Source organism: Elephas maximus, chromosome 17 (genome assembly GCF_024166365.1).
Source record: "Elephas maximus indicus isolate mEleMax1 chromosome 17, mEleMax1 primary haplotype, whole genome shotgun sequence".
NCBI classification, from domain to species: domain Eukaryota; kingdom Metazoa; phylum Chordata; class Mammalia; order Proboscidea; family Elephantidae; genus Elephas; species Elephas maximus.
Genome location: NC_064835.1, coordinates 72,747,664 through 72,766,519, shown reverse-complemented (window position 1 = coordinate 72,766,519; position 18,856 = coordinate 72,747,664). Strand labels below are relative to the sequence as shown.

Genomic DNA, 18,856 nt, shown 5'->3' with positions numbered 1-18,856 from the left:
ATTTAGACCACCAGGGTAGTGCCTAGACATGGAATCACTTATGAAGGCGCCCTTATTTACTTCATAGTGCTGAACATTCAAATACAACAAAGAGTGTTGGAATACTTGTTGGATTGAATAATGAATGTTCAGTTTAGAAGGCAGGCAATCCTAGTACGTTTATAAAACCAGCTCCTCGAGGACTACTTTCTATTATATGTCAGATTTTTTTTTTTTGATGTACAAATGTTTGCATTTTCCATAGGTATACTGCCTGTGAAAGGGCATAATCAGTTTATAACATTGGAAAAAACTTTCTACTATTTCACGAAATGGAGGACACAAAAAATGCTACAGTGTATTTAAGGACCTTCATAAAACGGTGAAGACACTGCTTCACACAATGCAGGATGCTTGGTTTAATCCCAATTTTATCCCCGACTAGCTCTGTAATCTTTAACTGTCAGGATTTCAGTAATTTCATCAACAAAAGGGATAGACTAAATAATATAAGGTACTTTCTGAAACTAACTGGTTGTCAGTGAAATAAAATGTGGAAAATCATCCTAAAGGTTTGTGGTAGGTTTTTTTAAGATCCAAACCTCTACCTTCATTGAGGATGTTATTTGTTTATCTTTCTGATAAAAGCAACCCTGGCGTAAGTTGTGAACTACACGTAATTAGAAACTGCCTGTACTTTCTGTTGCACAGAGAGAAAGGTGCGAAGTAGTGACAAAAAAATAAAACCATCAAAATATATAGAGTACTTCTTGGTTCCTTTTTGGGGATAATAATGGCTAACATTTACTGAGTGTTTACTAGGCGGTAGGCACAGCTGGGCACTTTACATGTACTAACTCACTGAAATCACTTAAGAGTCATCCAATGGAGGTTCTATTACTTGCACTTTACGCAGAGGAGGGAACGGAGGGACAGCTTGGTAACTACTATTTACCAGGAATTCTGTTTCCAGAGCCCATCTCTTAACTTCTATATATGGGGTTTAGAAATCAATATATATATTTAATAAAATACTTTATTAAAATATAATAATCTCTAATCCAATACAGAAGTCCCTGACCACAGATTTTCAACTTTGTTTTTTAAAGAAAAACAAAACAAAAATTCAGATGTTATGATACCTGAAACATATCAGTGTTGCTGTCATGAGTATATTCAACCACTACTGTCTGGGCCCGAGACAAGGTATAGGATATGCTATGCTGGTCCTTATTGCTTATTGCCTAAGAAAGAAAAGGTTAATAGCAAAAATTAGCATATACATCATTCAAATCAGAGAATCTTTTCATTTAAAAAAGGTAGGTGTATTTATGACATATTTATATATTTTTACCCTGAAATTTACAATGGGGATTAATAACTTTTGTATAACATCTGCAGTGACATTGTAGATATTCGGACTGAGTGCTGTATAGAAGAATACTTTGAAGCAGTTATAGGGTAAGAACATACCTTCATTTTATAAAAAAACACTATAAAATCTGGGTCTCCCTTATAAGTATTTAAAATTATAAAGTAATTAAATCAAACCCCATGTAGAAATGAAAACAATATTCAGTACTGCTCTGGTAGAGAGAAAACACAAAATCTTGAAAGATAAATCTTATTTTTAAAGTCATTCAGAGTTATGAACTTAACTAATTAGAGCTTACTGTTTTCTTAGCTATTTTGTGATTCTACAGATGACAAGTGTTTGCCATGTGCTGGGCTAGACATAAAAACATTCACAGAATGACTATTACAAAAGGAAATGGATATAATGCTTATGACTGTACTTCTGATGTATCCCAAACTAAAAACATTGCTAAAAAGAACTTTTCAGTTTTGTTTTCAGACGTCTTCTATGTATATAGACGAGCTGAAGATAATATCGTGGGGGAAAACCTAGTCATTGCACAAAGGATGTGGAAACAGGTTGCGTAAAAGGAAACCAGATACAAAGACACAAGAGAGTGCATTATACACAGCAAAGAGGCTAAACGAAAAATGTTTTTAAATTAGAATTGAGGCATTATAAAATTTTACTTGGTCTTAGTTTATAGCTAATCTTAATTTATAGCTAATAAAGCCTTGAACAACAGCTTTAATAATTAAGACTGTGAAAATTTCAAATATATAAAGAGAATAAATGAGCACCCGAGTTATCAATCACTCAGTTTTATCACACTTTAACAATGTCATTTTTTGTTTCTAATTGTCGTTTTTTTTCAAGAAATTAAATTCTACAGATACAATCGAGGTTGTCCAGGTAGCTGTCCCTATTTTCCTTCCTCCACAGAGGTGTCCACTCTCTAGAATGCAGTACTGATCACTCCCATGTCTCCTGCTAATATTTTTAGTACTTATTTTTCTTTTTTTATGTATGCATAACAATCATAATTGTTTTGCAGGTTTTAAAACCTACAATTACTTTGTTAACTCAGTATTAAGTAACCAACTTTTCAAATAACTGCTCAGTATTTTTTTAATGTTAATTCTTAATGATCTTACACTTTTCAAATAACTGCTCAGTATTTTTTTAATGTTAATTCTTAATGATCTTACATACAGATCTTTAAAAAACCAATTTGGAGTATTTGAGATTGTTCTGGTTTTTAATCTAGTAAACCTACTCTTAGATTGAAAACAAGAACTGTGCCAAGGTAAACTTAGGTTTCAATGGTTTAGAAGGCAGAATTTAACTAGTCGTCCCGGAGGACTGCCAGACTAAACCATCACTTTTCTTCATGACCTCACTAATAATTTTCTCCAAAATTGGAGGAGGAAACAATGGAAATAAGAGGAGTGTGACAGAGTAAAAATGGGAGGAAAAGCACAGAATGGGATATTACAGAGGCAGCGATTAGAAACATTCGCCCTAGAATAGTAGGTCTCCACCAGAGGCAGTATCAGCTGTCTACGGGGCATCTGGAAATACAGGCGCATTTTTGGGCTGTCACAATGACTTGAGGGCTCAAATGGCATTTAGTGGATGAGGACCCAGATTATCAGATGTCCTGCAATATGTGGGACAGTCTTACAAAATGAATTGTCATAGCCAAAATGCCAAGAGCACTCCTGCGGGGAAATGTTACAAGAAGCTGCTCAGGTTGGATCAACAAGCCGTTCATTTCCACCGACTGCTTAGCACACATCTGTGCAGAGGAGCAGCAGGAATCACCTAGAAGAACCGTCCTTTTTCTACACTTTCTGGCTCCCCACTAGTAATAGCGGAGACTTAGTCAAGACTTGAGGACTCTGTTTTAGACACCAAACTGGATAGAAAACAAAGCCAAAGATCCAATGAACTTCAGGGACTGGAGCTGTGACCTAAAACACAACCCTATATGCCAATTTTACTGTCTCTAGTTTATTTAATTTATAAAGATATACTTCAGATGGTATACTAATAATGTACACCATGGGACTGTTTAGCTAAGGATATAGGTACTTAGGTACTGCCAGAAGCCAAAGGGCTCTGTAATTTTTCTTATTTGCTCACCATAGTATCAATTCAGTCTGTGTTATAAAACTGGAAATAGAGGAAATCGCAGGAAACACAAAGACTCGAAACTCCTCCTACCTGCCTACCCTTCTAGGGAAAGCCCAAATGTTCTGAAATGGTGGCCCATCTCTTCTGAAGATTTTGATAGGAAAAGGAGGAGGGGCTAGAGGCATTAAGTTGGCCAGGGGATTGAGAAGTTACACTGTAGATAAAGTTGGGTAGTAGCTTTTGTAGCTTTTATTCAATTCAATAATTACTGAGGTCTACTTTACAAGGTACCACACTAAAAGCCAGGAGGGTCGTAAAGCAAACAAAAAAATAAATAAAAACAAGCGCACCCACAAAATAGACCTTCAGTTTAAAAAAGTACCTGATCCAAGCATGCTTCTGAGAGCTGAATACAGATATTATGCACCGCGTTCTCTGGACAGCCCAGGCGAGGCCCTCCAGGACCACAGTGGCAACTCCCTCTGTCTCAGGACAGAGGGCTGAACAATTCGAAAGACCAGATAAAGCTCCTGCCCCACCGCCACTTTTTTTTTTTTTAAAATAAGGAAAAGGGATATTTCCTTCTAATTTCCATCCACTGACTGTGGTCTGCCATATAGAGAAGAGCTTGACTCCCCTTCCATATGTCAGCCCTTCAATCATCATGTCTCAGAAATCTCTTCTCAAACCTAAATAAAAGTGAATTTCTGAAACAGAAATGTGAAGGGAATGCTAGAGAATATAAACAACATACACAAGCCTTTCAATTCTGCCAAGGTCATTTGTTCAGTTTTTGTTTTTTTTACCTTTGCAGCCTGAGGAGTACAAGCAATGTGCACCGTGCTGGGCTTCACCCCATTTGCCTTAGGTCTTTTAAACAAAGCAAACCTACTTTTCCTCCTTCCTCTGTCGCCATTTGGGAGAGACCCATTATACCTGATGGGAGAAGAAAAGTTTAGGTCATCTCTTGTAAGAACTACAAAATTATAAAACAATGTTTTACTTTGCCTGCCAGAATGAATCCCCAATTAATTATCTATTAGCGCATTATAATTATCTCAAATTCCTTTTAGCAACTGCTGATCCCAGACCAGACGCCTGGGTGTGAAACAAAATGAGATTCTTTCCGGCTATGTTCCACAGTCACACAGAAGTACCTTTTATTATACATAGCTTTGAGTTAACTATATTTTTTTCTTCCTTCTGTTACCGAAGATAATCAAGAGCTGATTAATGGGATAGCTGACTCTTTATGACTCATTCTATTTCTTAAGGTGAATGTTTGCATGTGCTAATATAACCTTTAAGAGTACAATGTGTATTGTTCAAAATAGAATCTGTTTTAATTGTGAACCAAAATCTGAACCTTTGAAATAAGGAGTTTTTAGACTTGTTTGTTAAGCCTCAGCTACCTGGATGTCCACATACACATTCATTCTGCTGGCAGGACCTGTACAGCTGAGCTGTCTGCTATGTGGTAGCTAAACACGTTTCTGTTGTTCAGACCTTATGACCATTCTCCATGATAACATGTGCATGCCCTAAAGATAAGCAAGTAAGCAAGGACTGAACAAATAAGGAAAAAGGAAAAAAAAATTTTGTTTCTGAGTGTCTATTATGCACCAGGCACTACTGGGTTCTAGTCATGTATCGTTTCACTTAATCCTCGTAGAGACTCTGCAAGACTGGCATCACTGGCCTCATCTTCACAAGTTAGGAAACAGAGGAATGAAGTTATTTTCCACAAATCACACCTATGACGCTGGCAAAGCCAGAATCTGAACCCAGGTCTGTCTGTCGTGCTCCACCATCTGACTGTGGCACACACAGTGTGTTAACAATAAGCTCTCTCACTCCCTGGCCTCCCCATAATCCTCCCCCAACAAAATCTCTGGCTGACTGTCTCCCACAGAGTTGGTTAATCTGGGGGGAAATGAGGCAAGGAATAGGGACAGTTTTGAGGCTGAAAGAGAATGGGACTATAAAATGGTCTAAATTAGTGGCTGACAAGGAAGAATCCTGTCCTAAAGCTGAGGAAAGAATTTTTCCAATGACTGCCATATATAGACTTTACGCTGACCCTTTATAAAAAAATAAAGCACTGATTCCTGTTGGAGAAAACCTTGCTAATCTTGCTAACTCTTACGAAAAGGTCAGAGTAGAGCCCTTAGCTAATACATTAATTATGTTATTCTAGGATGTATGTTGCCAACAGCCCCACTGTGGCGGGTTTCTCACTACCATCCTCCAAGCTGCATGACTCATTCCTCTGTCTTCTGGATCTATGCTCTCTATTCCCACATTGTGTTCCTGTAGCTCAAAGCTCTTTTTATTAAATCTTGACTTTTTTGTAGTAAAATAAATATAATGAAATTTACCATTTTAACCATTTTTAACCAGACAATTCAGTGGCATTAATTACAGTCACGAGGTTGTACAATCATCACCACTATTTCCAAAATGTTTTCATTTCTCCAAACTTAAAGCTCTTTTCTGAGTAGAAACAGAAGGAAACGGACAACTTTGTCCAGCTTCACGTATCCTTCTGCAAGGTTGGAAAGAAGATTACTTGCAATTAAGACACCAAGTGCCAGATACAGAAACAATTACTATTGCTAAGGATTAACTAAGAAACTGCTATGTGAAGAGAGGCGGTTTAAAACCATATACAGAATGATCTTAAAACCATATACAGAAGATGATCTTGTCTAGTCGCCATTTTACAGAAGAGAAAGCTAAAGTCCGCAATGGTTAAGTGACTTGCCCTTGGTCACAGAGCTGACAGTGCGGGAATAGGCACTGGAATCTGGGACTCCTGACTTCTAGTCCAGCTTGACGACACCCTGTGATCTCCCTACTTTCTCTTATTCTTTCATCTCAAACAATTAACACATTTTCACTTAAACAAGAACTTGTACCAACCTGACTTTAAAACGTGTTGCAATGTCTAACACTGCTTCTTTAGGCAGAAGGGGAGAAATAGCAGGGGGAAAGTAAATTCTACAACTTCTAGTTTCTGAGATCATCAGTTAACAGAGACTAACATTGTGTCTCTGTTTTGACAGTTACAGCAGCTGAGATTGAATGAGTGGAAACAATGGAATCATTTATTCCTCAATCTCCAGACTGTGTCTCTGGGAGATATGTATGTGGATGAAATTACTTTTGAAGCAAACAAGTAGCAAGGTTCTGGGCTTCAGAGTGATCGTATCATTACCATGTATCTATAAAATCCCTTACCGTAAGCACAAATCAACAGCTTCCTCAGAGGTGCAACAGAACAAGTAAATACTAACTGCCATGAAATAACCTAAAGCAGGGGGAGGAATTTTTGGTAAAGTCTGCTGAGGCAAATTTTTCTGGAAGATGAGATAGGGAGGATGAATGGACTAGCTATGTGACATTAGACAAACAACCTTTTCATTTCATCTTTAGGAAACGGCCCTTTTTTCTAGGAGGTTAGAGTGAGGCAGAGTTTATGCAGCATTTAAGTACTTACGAGACATGGCATAAATATGAGAATTTTAAAGTTTCTTGATTTGGTAACACTACCTTGTAATCTTAGTCCTTTCTGGAAGTAGGTAGACTATAAATTCTAAAAAAATACTTTCAACCTAGACATCAAAGTTAATACATATTATTCGGTTTTATGTCTCATCAGATGGAGAACCCTTACCCTAAGACAATGAGTTCACCATATTTTACTGGCGCTTTGGATGGATGATTTTCTTGATCAGGAGAAAACATGAGCTTGGTTGTCTTTCTCAAATCTTTGTTCACTGCTCAGGAGGCTTGGGACACCTTCTGCATTATTCCCTAGAAGGGGAAAGTTTTCATTAATAATGTGAACAATGAATTGCAGTTCAAATAAAAATGTTACTTTACAGCAGTCCTCTTGAGTATAATATTATGCACAGTATACAAAGTATGTGACATTTTTCCCAATAATGGCTACGTATTTAACACAATTGTTTAAACAAACAATGTAAATTTGGGGACTTCCAGTTGTAGGAAGATAAAGTAGATGTACTTTTCCCTAGTCTTCCTTCTAAATACAACTAAAAACCTTGGTTATTAGATATAAAGCATAAAGCGCTGAAAAGGAAAGAGAAGGCAGACTGGCTAGGGATCCTGGGGTCAAGGAATGACACGACATGGTGGTGAGTTCCTGGCTTTTCTTTGCGCCTCATATATCCCAGACTTGGAGCTAAAGAAGCCAGCAACCTGGAAATGCCAACGGGAGCAGGAAAAAAAGAAGCCTCAACAAAAGCCTGCTCTCTCTAGCCAAAGGAACAGGAAGGGGACGGCCTAGCAAGATACAAAGCTTTTGACAATAACTGCCATATTCCAGCCAAACACCACAGAAAACATGGTGGCCCCACCTTCACCCATACCAGCAAACGCCGAGGGGGAAGTCTAGACTTCTGCCTCACAAGGCTATAACAAGGTGTCCCACACCCTGCCTGGGTGGTATGAGCAAAAACAAACTTTAGATAATACCCAGAGTCTCAAAGTATAATTGGAAAATTCCAGGTTTTAATAGAAAATTGCTTATCATATCAAGAATCTGAAAGATCCAAAACTGAATGAAAATGGACAAGCAATAGACGCCAAAACTGAAATGACAGAGATGTTAGACTTATCTGACAAAGATTTAAAAAGCAGCCATGATAAAAATGCTTCTATGAACAATTATGAACTCCTTGATATAAAAAACAGAAAGTCTCAGGAAAGAAATTCTCAGCGGAGAAATAGGAGACATAAAGAAGAACCAAATGGAAACTTTAGAACTAAAAAATACACTAACCAAAACAGCTCAGTAGATGGGTTCAGCAGTAGAATGGAAGGACCACATGAAAATTAGTAAACTGGAAGATAGAATAATTGAAATTACCCCATCTGAACAATAAAAAGAAAAGAGATTAGGGGACAAAAAGAACAGAACCTTAGGGACCTGTGAGACTGTAACAGAAGATCTAACATTTGTGTCACTGAAATTACAAAGGAGAGGCTGAAAAAATACTTGAAGAAATAATAGCTGAAAATGTCCCATATTTGGAAAGAGACATAAAATTACAGATTCAAGAAGCTGAACAAACCCCGAACAGAATAAATCCAAAGAAGTCCATGCCAAAACGTATCATAACTAAACTTCTGAAAACTAAAGACAGAGAAAATATCTTGAAAGCAGCCAGAAATAAACAATAACTTTACTTATGGGGGAAAACAATTACAATGACTGGATTTCTCATCAGAAACCAAAAAATATTTTTCAGGAATAAAGGGAAAAATCAAGACATTCTCAGATAAAGGAAAACCAAAAGCTTTTTTCTTAACAGCTCCAAACTAGAAATAACCCAGGTTTCATTCATCAGGTAAATGGTTACAGTACAGCACATCCACACTACTCAGCCAAGGAGCACCAAAACCCAAAACCAAACCCAGTACCATCGAGTTGATTCCGACTCATAGTGACCCTATAGACAGAGTAGAACTGCCCCAGAGTTCCCAAGGAGCGCCTGGCGGATTCGAACTGCCAACCCTTTGGTTAGCACCCATAGCACTTAACCACTACGCCACCAGGGTTTCCAGCAAAGGAGTAGTGGAATACTAACCAGAAATAAAAGGAACAAACTACTGATTTACGCAACAGCCTGGATGAATCTTCAGATTATTATGCTGAGTAATAAAAAGCCAATCTCAAAAGGTTACATACTATAAGGTTCCATTATCAAACATTCTTGAAATGACAAAATTAATAGAAATGGAGAACAAATTAGTAGTTGCCAGGGGTGTAAGAGGCGGTGGGAATGGAAAAACAGTGCATGTGGCTATAAAAGGGCAACGTGAGGGACCCTCTTGGTGACGCAAATGTTCTGTATCTTGGCTGTATCAATGTCAATATCCTGATTATATTTTACTATAGTTTTGCAAGATGTTTTCATTGGGGTAAACTGGGTAAAGGGTATACAGGGTCTCTGTGTTATTTCTTACAACTGCATGTAAATGTACAATGATCTCAAAACAGAAAGTTTAATTAGAAAAATGTAAATATGACTCAAGTGTGAAAAATAAAAGACAATCCAGCACTCCTGATAAGCCAGAAAATCACTGTAACAAATAACCCCCAAATATTATCCTATTTCATCAGCAGTCTAATGGGACCAGGCATTTTTTATATTTATTTCTCTTCCTGGTCTTCCCGGTAGACCTGTTTGTTACAAAAGCTTCACAATAAAATTCTTACTAGGTAACCCATAAAGATCTCCTGTTTTATACCTCTACCGATAGGTTTCATAGGAAACTCATGAATGAAAATGCCTACTTGGCTTTTTCTACAGCACAGTGAAATATACCCTGTATACCACCACTTTCAGAGGGAGGGCAACACAGAAAATTTGTTGCCCAATGAGTAACAAGAAAAGGAGGAGAAGGCTTAGCCATTTCTATCCCTTGGAATTGATGTACACATTTAGACCAGCAATTCAGGCAGACACACTTAACTTACTGCTGGTAAATTAAAAAATACTAATTTATTTATTTTTAAAAATAACATGCTTACAAACTATTTTAAGAAAGACATTTTCTCCATTTAAAAACACTATGAAAACCTCTCATCTCCCCAGACAAATTTCCTTTTGCTGACCAGATTTTAATTCATTGTTGTTGTTAGGTGCCAGTGAGTTGGTTTTGACTCATTGTGACCCTACATACAACAGAATGAAACACTGCCTAGTCCTACACCATTCTTACAGTTGTGGCCATGCTTGATCCCATTGGTGCAGCCACTTTGTCAATCTATCTCATTGGGGGTCTTCCGCTCTTTCGCTGACCCTCTACCTTACCAACCATGATATCCTTCCTCCAGGGATTGGTCCCTCCTGATAACATGTCCAAAGTCTTGCTATACTCGCTTCTAAGGAGCATTCAGATTGCACTTCTTCCAAGACAGATTTGTTCGTTCTTCTGGCAGTCCATGGTTCAATATTCCTCGCCAACACCATAATTCAAAAGGATCAATTCTTTGGTTTTTCATAATCCAGCTTTCGCATGTATGTGAGGCGACTGAAAATACCATGGTTTGGATCAGGCACAACTTAGTCCTCAAAATGACATCTTTGTTTTTTAATACGGAGATACATGACCACAGTTGTGAGACATGAGAATTGTGTGGAAATGTTTTATTTAAATCAACATAAACTATGCTGATAAAATTCTCTATAAGAAACTAATGCTATGCTAACTAAAACCTTCAAGGTAAAAAGATCTGGAGTTTTAAGTAAAATTAATTCAAATTAACCAAAGAACAATTTTGGTTCCATGTAACAAAACCTTCTAAAATGCTATGCTAACTAAAACCTTCAAGGTAAAAAGATTTGGAGTTTTAAGTAAAATTAATTCAAATTAACCAAAGAAAAATTTTGGTTCCATGTAACAAAACCTTCTACTATACATTAAATTATACTTTAACATATGAACATATATTTCTATCCTCTCATTTCCCCGCTAAGTAGCATTTCTTTAAAAAAATTTAAGCAAAAGCTTACCTGGAGGCTTTACTGTGCTTTTCTTATTAGACAATTAAAATTACTGCGGTCAAACATAAAAACATTGCTTTCATACACTTCTAGCCAGTAACAGCAAGGATTAAAATTTAATAATGTGAATTAATTAAATTTTAGTATCATTGCTTTGTTTTTATTTGTATTTCTATTTTGAGTTATTTTCTATTTATAGGAAGTGATGCTGATTTTCCATTTGTAGTAGTAAAAAATTTTCCTTTTAAAAATAAGTTTATTTAAAGAAGTCAATGTAAATAGTACTAGTAAATACAGATATTACATAGATACGGCAAAAATTTCAAAGTGATATGTGAATGCCCAGATTTGGCTGACACCAGCGTATCCCATGGCTAGCCTGTGTTCTAGCTCTACCTCTCTTTGAACAAAGTAATTTGTTTCCTCATTTCTAAAAATGAAGGGATTAAAGTAGAATGGAGAGAAATTTGAACCTGGAAACAATATAAGAGACCATCTGGTCCTAACATAAGAATTTATAAGTCTTGTGTATGCAGGGTTGGCATATATTCATCATTCTATATTTTCTAGAGCCCTCTGTCAAATTACCCAAGAAAAACAATACATTCCCAATCAGACATATTCTTATTTTATTTAGGTGCCTTAGAAGGTCTGATTTTGGGATATTCTATCAGTGACATCAAAGTTTGTCACAGGACCACATTAAACGTGGCTTCTATCTCTATATCTAAATGATCTAAAACTATAAAAATAAACAGTTTTCTCAAATTTGAAATGGCATATATTCAATTGATAACTGGCATCCTTAAACCATGAATAAAATGTACTATGATAATTGTCTTTCATTACGATACTGACACATGTTGATAAGTGTTTGTTGTAAAGAAACTGTTGGAATCTTTATGTGAGTTCCAAAGAAAGATTCATGATCTTCATGATGGTTTAGCATCTTTTCATGCTTGCTCTCTTTATACGTATTTTTCTATATATTTTAAAATCTGGGTAAGATATAGAATTCTTCAAAATGAATTCCTGAAGCCACGTGCTTGAGAACTTGAAATGGGTATGTGCATAAAGTATACTCTAATGCCTCAATTACTATTGGCCCCACCTGTTGGTCTTTAATTAAGTTAGTTGGTCTAACCCCATGTATTCACATTCAGCCCTATCCCAATGTGATCTAACACCAAGCACTTAAAATGGCACCAAGAAGTCTACCCACGACTGGGTAAAAATGTTAGAGAAAATCCTGCGAAGATAATAAGGCTGTTTTCTAAAATATCTGTTACTCTCTGCTTGATCCTTAAAAATTAAGCATGTTGCTCTCATTGGCAGGAACTAACCTTTCCAAGTTAAAAAAAATATATAATAAATATATATATTCTAGAACAGTGTTATTTTCTGTGTGGGTTGGAAAAACATGAAATGTTAGGCATAAAATACATAATTCTTAGGAACAGCCTTATTAATTTAACTGATTTAACATTCTAATCATTTGCTTTTTAAAGGCCCAAACCAAAACCAAACCCATTGCTGTCAAGTCGATTCTGACTCATAGAGACCCTATAGGACAGAGTAGAACTGCCCACAGGGTTTCAAGGAGCGCTTGCTTGGTGGATTCGAACTGACTTTTTGACTAGCAGCTGAACTCTTAACCACTATGCTATCAGGGTTTCCTTTTAAAGGAAGGCCAGCAAAGTACAATTATTTTCATACCAGTTCTTCCCAAGGGAAGACTTTATAAAATATATGTCAGTTTCACCTTAAGAAGGAAAACTAGGAAATCAATCTTTATCCAAATTGCTCCCTCAATAAAACACATTTTTTCCTTTTACTATTTACACTGCACATACAGCCCTTTGCTTACCACCTGCTGAAGACAAGTACAAAATTCTTGCCCTGAAAAATAAAAAGCAGCGAAACAAGTACTAAGCAAGGGACAGAACAAATCTTATGTAGATGTTTACACAATCTTTTGAACACTTATTTTGGTGGCTGGGTTGGTGGGCCTAAGAAGGGTGCTGCGGAAAAAAAAAAAAAGGAAAATGTTTTCAAACATAAAAATGTTATAATGCTTCTTTATGGTGGAAAAATATAATGCTGGATTGCATATATTATCTCTGATGAAACAGATTTCCATCTACAGTAGTGTTTCCCTGTGGTTGATTTTAAAAGGATGACTCAAACAGAAAGAACTGTTTCGATATATTTGTGGTGGAGCCATTTTATGAAGCCAATTCAGCTCATGACTGAAGAGAGGTTAATTTATAGCAGTTTCTTGATAAGAGTAAAAATTTATTCATTTTCTTCCTTCTTTCACAATCAGCAGGATTAATAAAGAGCACTTTTACATAAAAGGAGCAAAAGGCCAGGAGAAACAACAGTGTCTTCGGCAGTAATATGAAGTATTTGTGTTCCCCTTTCCAAGACAGCGAGTATCGAATGGGAAAGGGCAGCCAAATGACGTGCTGACATTCTATCACCTACAGGGATAACTTATTTTCATCCTGACAGGAAAGCAATGAACATCCTTCCCAAGGACAGTCTTTGTTTCTCTGAACCAGGGCTTCTCAACCTCAACACTGTTGACATTTTGGCATTGTAGGGGGCTGCCTTGTGCGTTGTAGGAGATGTACACAGCATTGCTGGCCCTTACCCCCTAGGTGCCAATAGTACTTCCAGCTGTGATCACAAAAAAATGTACCCTCCAACATGTACCCCGTGAATATCATTGTTCTAATCTTGAATTGGGGAATAATAGGATTTGTTTTTAGAAGAATTTCCCCTATTTTTGGCATAGTACTTGGCATATAGTAAAGCACTTAATAAATGTTATTAATATTGTTGTTGTTGGGTACCATCAAGTCGATTTTTGATTCACAACAACCCCATGTAACACAGCAGAACTGCCTCACAGGGTTTTCTAGGCTGTAATCTTTATGGAAGCAGATGGCCAGGTCTTTCTCTCCTGGAGTCTTAAAAAGTTACAAATAAGCCTGGTGCTAGTAAAGGTAATAATGGCTTTGAACATGGCTGCAGTTTCAGTATTTTACTAGAATTGGCAAGAGTGGCTGGGAGTGAGAATGGGAGAACTATCATTTTGCCTTTGTGACAATTATGTATTATTCATTGCATTTGAAATATTTTAATATTGTAACAACTTCTCTCAAGTGGTTGAAGGAAAAGGGCTGAAGCTGGGGTGGCCACAGTAGGCCAGGTAAGGCCAGAGTAGGCTCACATATGCAATCTGGCCTCTTTGGAGACCAAATAAGGAAGTATCTTCTTGACGTAGGGAACTCTAACCTACAAGGGAAAAAAAAAGGCTTTGGAAAGCACCGGGAAATCCTTTTAAGTCAAAAGTGGTGTCAATCTGAATCAGTCTTGGATTAAAGTCCATATTACATTAGGGTCACTATGAGTCGGGATCGATATCGATGGCACTGGGTACTGGGTATTACATTTGCACAGAATGTTAATTAGCAAAATGCTTTTACATAAGATTATTTTACTTGACTCCGGCAATAGCCTATAAATTAGGTACAAACATCATTAGCTCCATTTTACAGATAAGGGAACTGAGAGGATCAGAAAGGTCCAATGACTAGTTCAAGGCCAAACAGATAACAGCCAGCAGAGCTAGGGCTGCAATCCATATATTAACTCAAGATACATTAACTCTTCCAATTTCTATCACAACTATGCCACGAACAACTATTTATCCCCCTTTTATAAATGAGGAATCTGCGACTCCAAGAGGTTAAGCAAGTAGTCCAGGTTTTTTGATACCATTAACCCATAACCCAGACAAGGCTGAGTGGGGTTCATTTATAACAAGAATAAGAGATTCTATTATGGGACAATTGAGGAGAGACTACAAGTACACCTGTACAAGATAAACCCTAAACCAGTTACACTTCCGTGTGGAGCAGTGACAAACTCTGCAGCTATGACCAGTGCTTTCTGAGATTTATCTGGAACTCTGTCACTTCCTCAGTGCTCATTATATCTGGCAACCTTGTTTCCTGGTAATGACCAACAATAAAAACCAAGGTGGGGAGAAAGGAACAGAAGGGTAGAAAAACAGCTACCACACAAAGGCAATTTCCTGGTATCCTCAGGAAGAAAAATGTATTAGAACTTGAGTCCAGACAGTTTACAGACGGAAGGCTTCATGAAAAGTTACAGCCAAGAAAAAACTGCAGGGCAGGATTCCGGGGGAAGGAGATTGTTTAAATACAGCCTCTCTAGCCTGCCTCGAAATAATCACTTCATTTCTCATACCATTAGAAGAGACACAAGTAAAGACCCAAACATTTTTACTGTCCCTGTCCATACTTGGGCTATATTCAATCATTTTAGATGACAAAAGTTCCTAAAATAATCATATCCTTTCCAGAAACCAAAACTAGAAATTCCCCTAGGTTTAACCATAAATCCCAAATAAAATTCTGTAGAGCTAGCAAATTCGGTGGAATCAGACAGTTATTTGGAACAAAAAACAGGATAAAAGTATATTCATGGGAAATTTTATAATTTTTTCAAGTCAGCACCCAACATTGGCCGGCAATGCATATGCCACCGTTTTAATAACACCTAACACTTTTTTTTTTTTTTTAACACTTATTAGGTTCTTTCCATGTATTAACTGACTTAATCCCTGGAACTATTATGATCCTCATGTCATAGAAAAGAAAACTAAGGCACAGATAGACTAAGGAACTTGAGGTCACAACTCAAAACGTAGCAGTCTGGAACTGCTGAAACAAACCAGTTTAAAAGTACATTGGGGGAAAAAAAACTACACTGGAAAACTAAATTGAACAACAAACAAAACTAAATTCTTTTCCTACCATAAAGGGTTACAGAGAGAAAACGTACATAAATGATACTACTGTCCTAATATAGGGGCCCTGGTGGCGTAGTGGTTAAGCATTTGGCTGCTAATCAGAAAGTCAGTAGTTCGAATCCACCAGCTGCTCCTTGGAAACCCTATGAGGCTGTTCTTATTTGTCCTATAGGGTCGCTACGAGTCGGAATCAACTTGATGGTAATGGGTCATTGTCCTAATACGAGCAAACTTTAAGGACAGGCTTCTATCATATTAATCATTTTGATTTCCTCAGGAAATCAAGCGTTTAAAGCTGATTTAAAAAGTCCCTTGGATAAAATTTAAACATGGAAAAATGAATAAAATGGATTTTCCCAGTCACTTTAAACGTATACCAAGCTAGAAAATAAAAAATGGAACATTAAATCCATGGTCGTCTTTTTATATTCCGGGAGTAATCCAGATTAATCTTATGGAGGTTATGAGCTCATCCAAAAAGTATTGTTTAAGGATTAGGAATATCTTTGGGCAATTAAATTACTTCCAGAAACAGGATAATCTGGGTCTTCTCTAGTCCTTATTTTTACTAAAACACCAAGTTACCTTCATTTTTTAAGAGGGCAACCACAGTAGTCTTAAAGCATCCCCCCCCACCCAAGATATTAATGAATTACAAAGGGAAAACAGTAACTTTATAGTGAGAGAAACTTGGAAGACAAACACCACCTTAACCAAGCGATCAAAGTTAATGTTATCCGTGATAAGACATTTGACATCATGCATCCCTGCCTCATGCACCCAGGATACATCACTTCTGTGATATGTTGCCAAAAAACGTGTAACCTCCATCTAATCACGAGAAAACATTAGACAAACCCAGACTGATAGGCAGTCTACAAAATAACTGATCAGGACTCATTAAAAGTGTCAAGGTCATGAAAGACAAGGAAAGGCTGAAGAATTGCCACCGAGGACCTTCATGAATTTTCAATCTACAAACCAGCACTGTAGCACATGATTTTCTCATCCTGTAAAATGGTGACAATACTTCCCATACCTCAGGATATGTCGTGAGGGCTGAATGAGAACAAAGCTGCAATGAGATTTTGATGCTGGGCCATCTGCCCGGTTCACTCAGTAACTGAATACATTTCTTTCTTTTACAAACCAACCTCACAGCACAGGACTCAAAATGTGTGCCTCTGCAAAATGACAAATTACTACAAGTCACAGACTTTTCGGTCTCTTAAGAGTATTCACACTGAGAATTAAATCAGCAACTTCTAAGAACCTACTAAAAAAATCAAGTATTTGTCAAATACCTAATATATGTCAGGCATACAAAGTAAGTTTTAATAAATAATTGGTTGCTTTACAGTGAGATTGTCCCATCACTTAAGATTTAATTATTTTCTCAGTGATTTGTCTTTATTTCTCAGTATCTTAGCCATTGGTTAAGTTCTCCACGGCTAACCAAAAAAAGGTTGCTGGTTCGAACCCACCCAGTGCCTCCCCTCGAGAGAGACCTGGCAATCTGCTTCCGTAAAGATTGTTGCCTAGAAAACCCTATGGGGTACTTCTACTCTGTCACATGTGCTCGCTATTTGAGTTGGAATCCACTCGACGGCATGTAACAACAACAATCTTTAAACGAATGTTTGGCAATCTGTCCTTTGTACATAACTTTGCTACTATATAGAACAGCCTAGTTTTCTACTGCTCTTAATACAGAACAGACCCTGAAATATAATCAAAGGCCTTAAAAACCATTGCAATTAGTTTCAAGATTGAATCCTATAAAATGTTTGATTCTCAGTAGGGGGAAAAACAGTATATCTAAATCAAATAAAGACTTAGTACATGTATTCCCTGTTCTTTAACAGAGATTAACTTCAAGTCTTTTATTTTCAAAATTCCATTACAAGCTCCATGCAAAAGGATTGGAAAAGGAAAAATGTTGTAAAAGTTCAAATTACAAATGAATTTCCAATATTATTTCTAACAGTAAAGTCAGCTACTGACAGAGATATCATCATTAAAAGATGACAATTATTACTACTCTCACTAACAAGTTCGATCTTATGAGGGTTTTAATTTTCTCATTCGTTAATGAAAAGTTCTCAAAAGTAGCAGCTGATTTTTCTTTGACCAAATCATAATGCTTCCCCCATAAAATTTTTATAGCAGTAATCTAGAAACATTGTGTGTGGGAGGCTAAGAACATCTATTTTTTAGCAGAGTGAATATTTTAAATCACACAGTATGGTATTCTTATTTAACCCTTTTCATCTGGAAAAGGATAAATGCACATAACTGGGACATTTCTACAAATTTCCTATCTCTCTCTATTCTGAATATAGTTGTATTATCACACTACAAACATGCCAATTAGGTAAATTACTATGATCATCCCCCCCACCCCCGTCACTGACTTAACTTCCATTTTATCCATGTACAAGAGAATGAATACTTCCTTTCACAAATACATAAGAAAATTACCCAAAAGGGTTACACATTACTGGGTAGCATATCAATATTCCAGAAAGCAGATTAAGCTTTTCATGGGAAAAGAAGGGGGGGAAAAAAATCTCAATTTTATCTTTTCTTTTGGTGAAAATAAAAATGCTTCAGAAATTAACATTGCTGGGAAATTTATGATGGTTCATTTTTCAGCAGTCTTCCCCCTCCAACATCAATCATCAGACCTAAAAATTATTAAATTTCTTCCCACCATATCAGAGGAAAAACAAACCAGCTACTTAGGTAAAAACTAATTAAATTCCTTATAAAGCGTGACTCTCAGTATATTTTTAAAAAATTCTTTATAATTTCTCCTTACCTTTTTGAAAATATTTAAATAGTAAATTATAGTTATCTCAAAGGCACATCTGTTTCTTCGATGGACCCTGAAAGAAGATTCATGGCTGAAGAGCTAGATTCTGAATAAGCTGTCAACAGTTAACCAAAGTATAATGACAGTACCATTATTCTGGCTACCAAAAGAATTCTCCAATTTGA

General features: G+C 36.7%; 1 protein-coding gene across 2 annotated transcripts in view; it reads right to left on the bottom strand.

Annotated features, from left to right (window-relative positions):
* PELI1 (pellino E3 ubiquitin protein ligase 1) overlaps positions 1 to 18,856 on the bottom strand; it is a 62,087-nt gene that overhangs the window by 11,178 nt on the left and 32,053 nt on the right. For both annotated transcript variants that reach the window (XM_049856523.1, XM_049856524.1), the window contains exons 2-4: positions 7,149 to 7,288; positions 4,279 to 4,408; positions 1,122 to 1,223 (exon numbers count right to left, since the gene is read on the bottom strand). In XM_049856523.1, coding sequence (XP_049712480.1) covers positions 1,122 to 1,223; positions 4,279 to 4,408; positions 7,149 to 7,219 — 303 coding nt within the window. In that variant the 5' untranslated portion in view covers positions 7,220 to 7,288. The remainder of the gene's footprint in view (positions 1 to 1,121; positions 1,224 to 4,278; positions 4,409 to 7,148; positions 7,289 to 18,856) is intronic.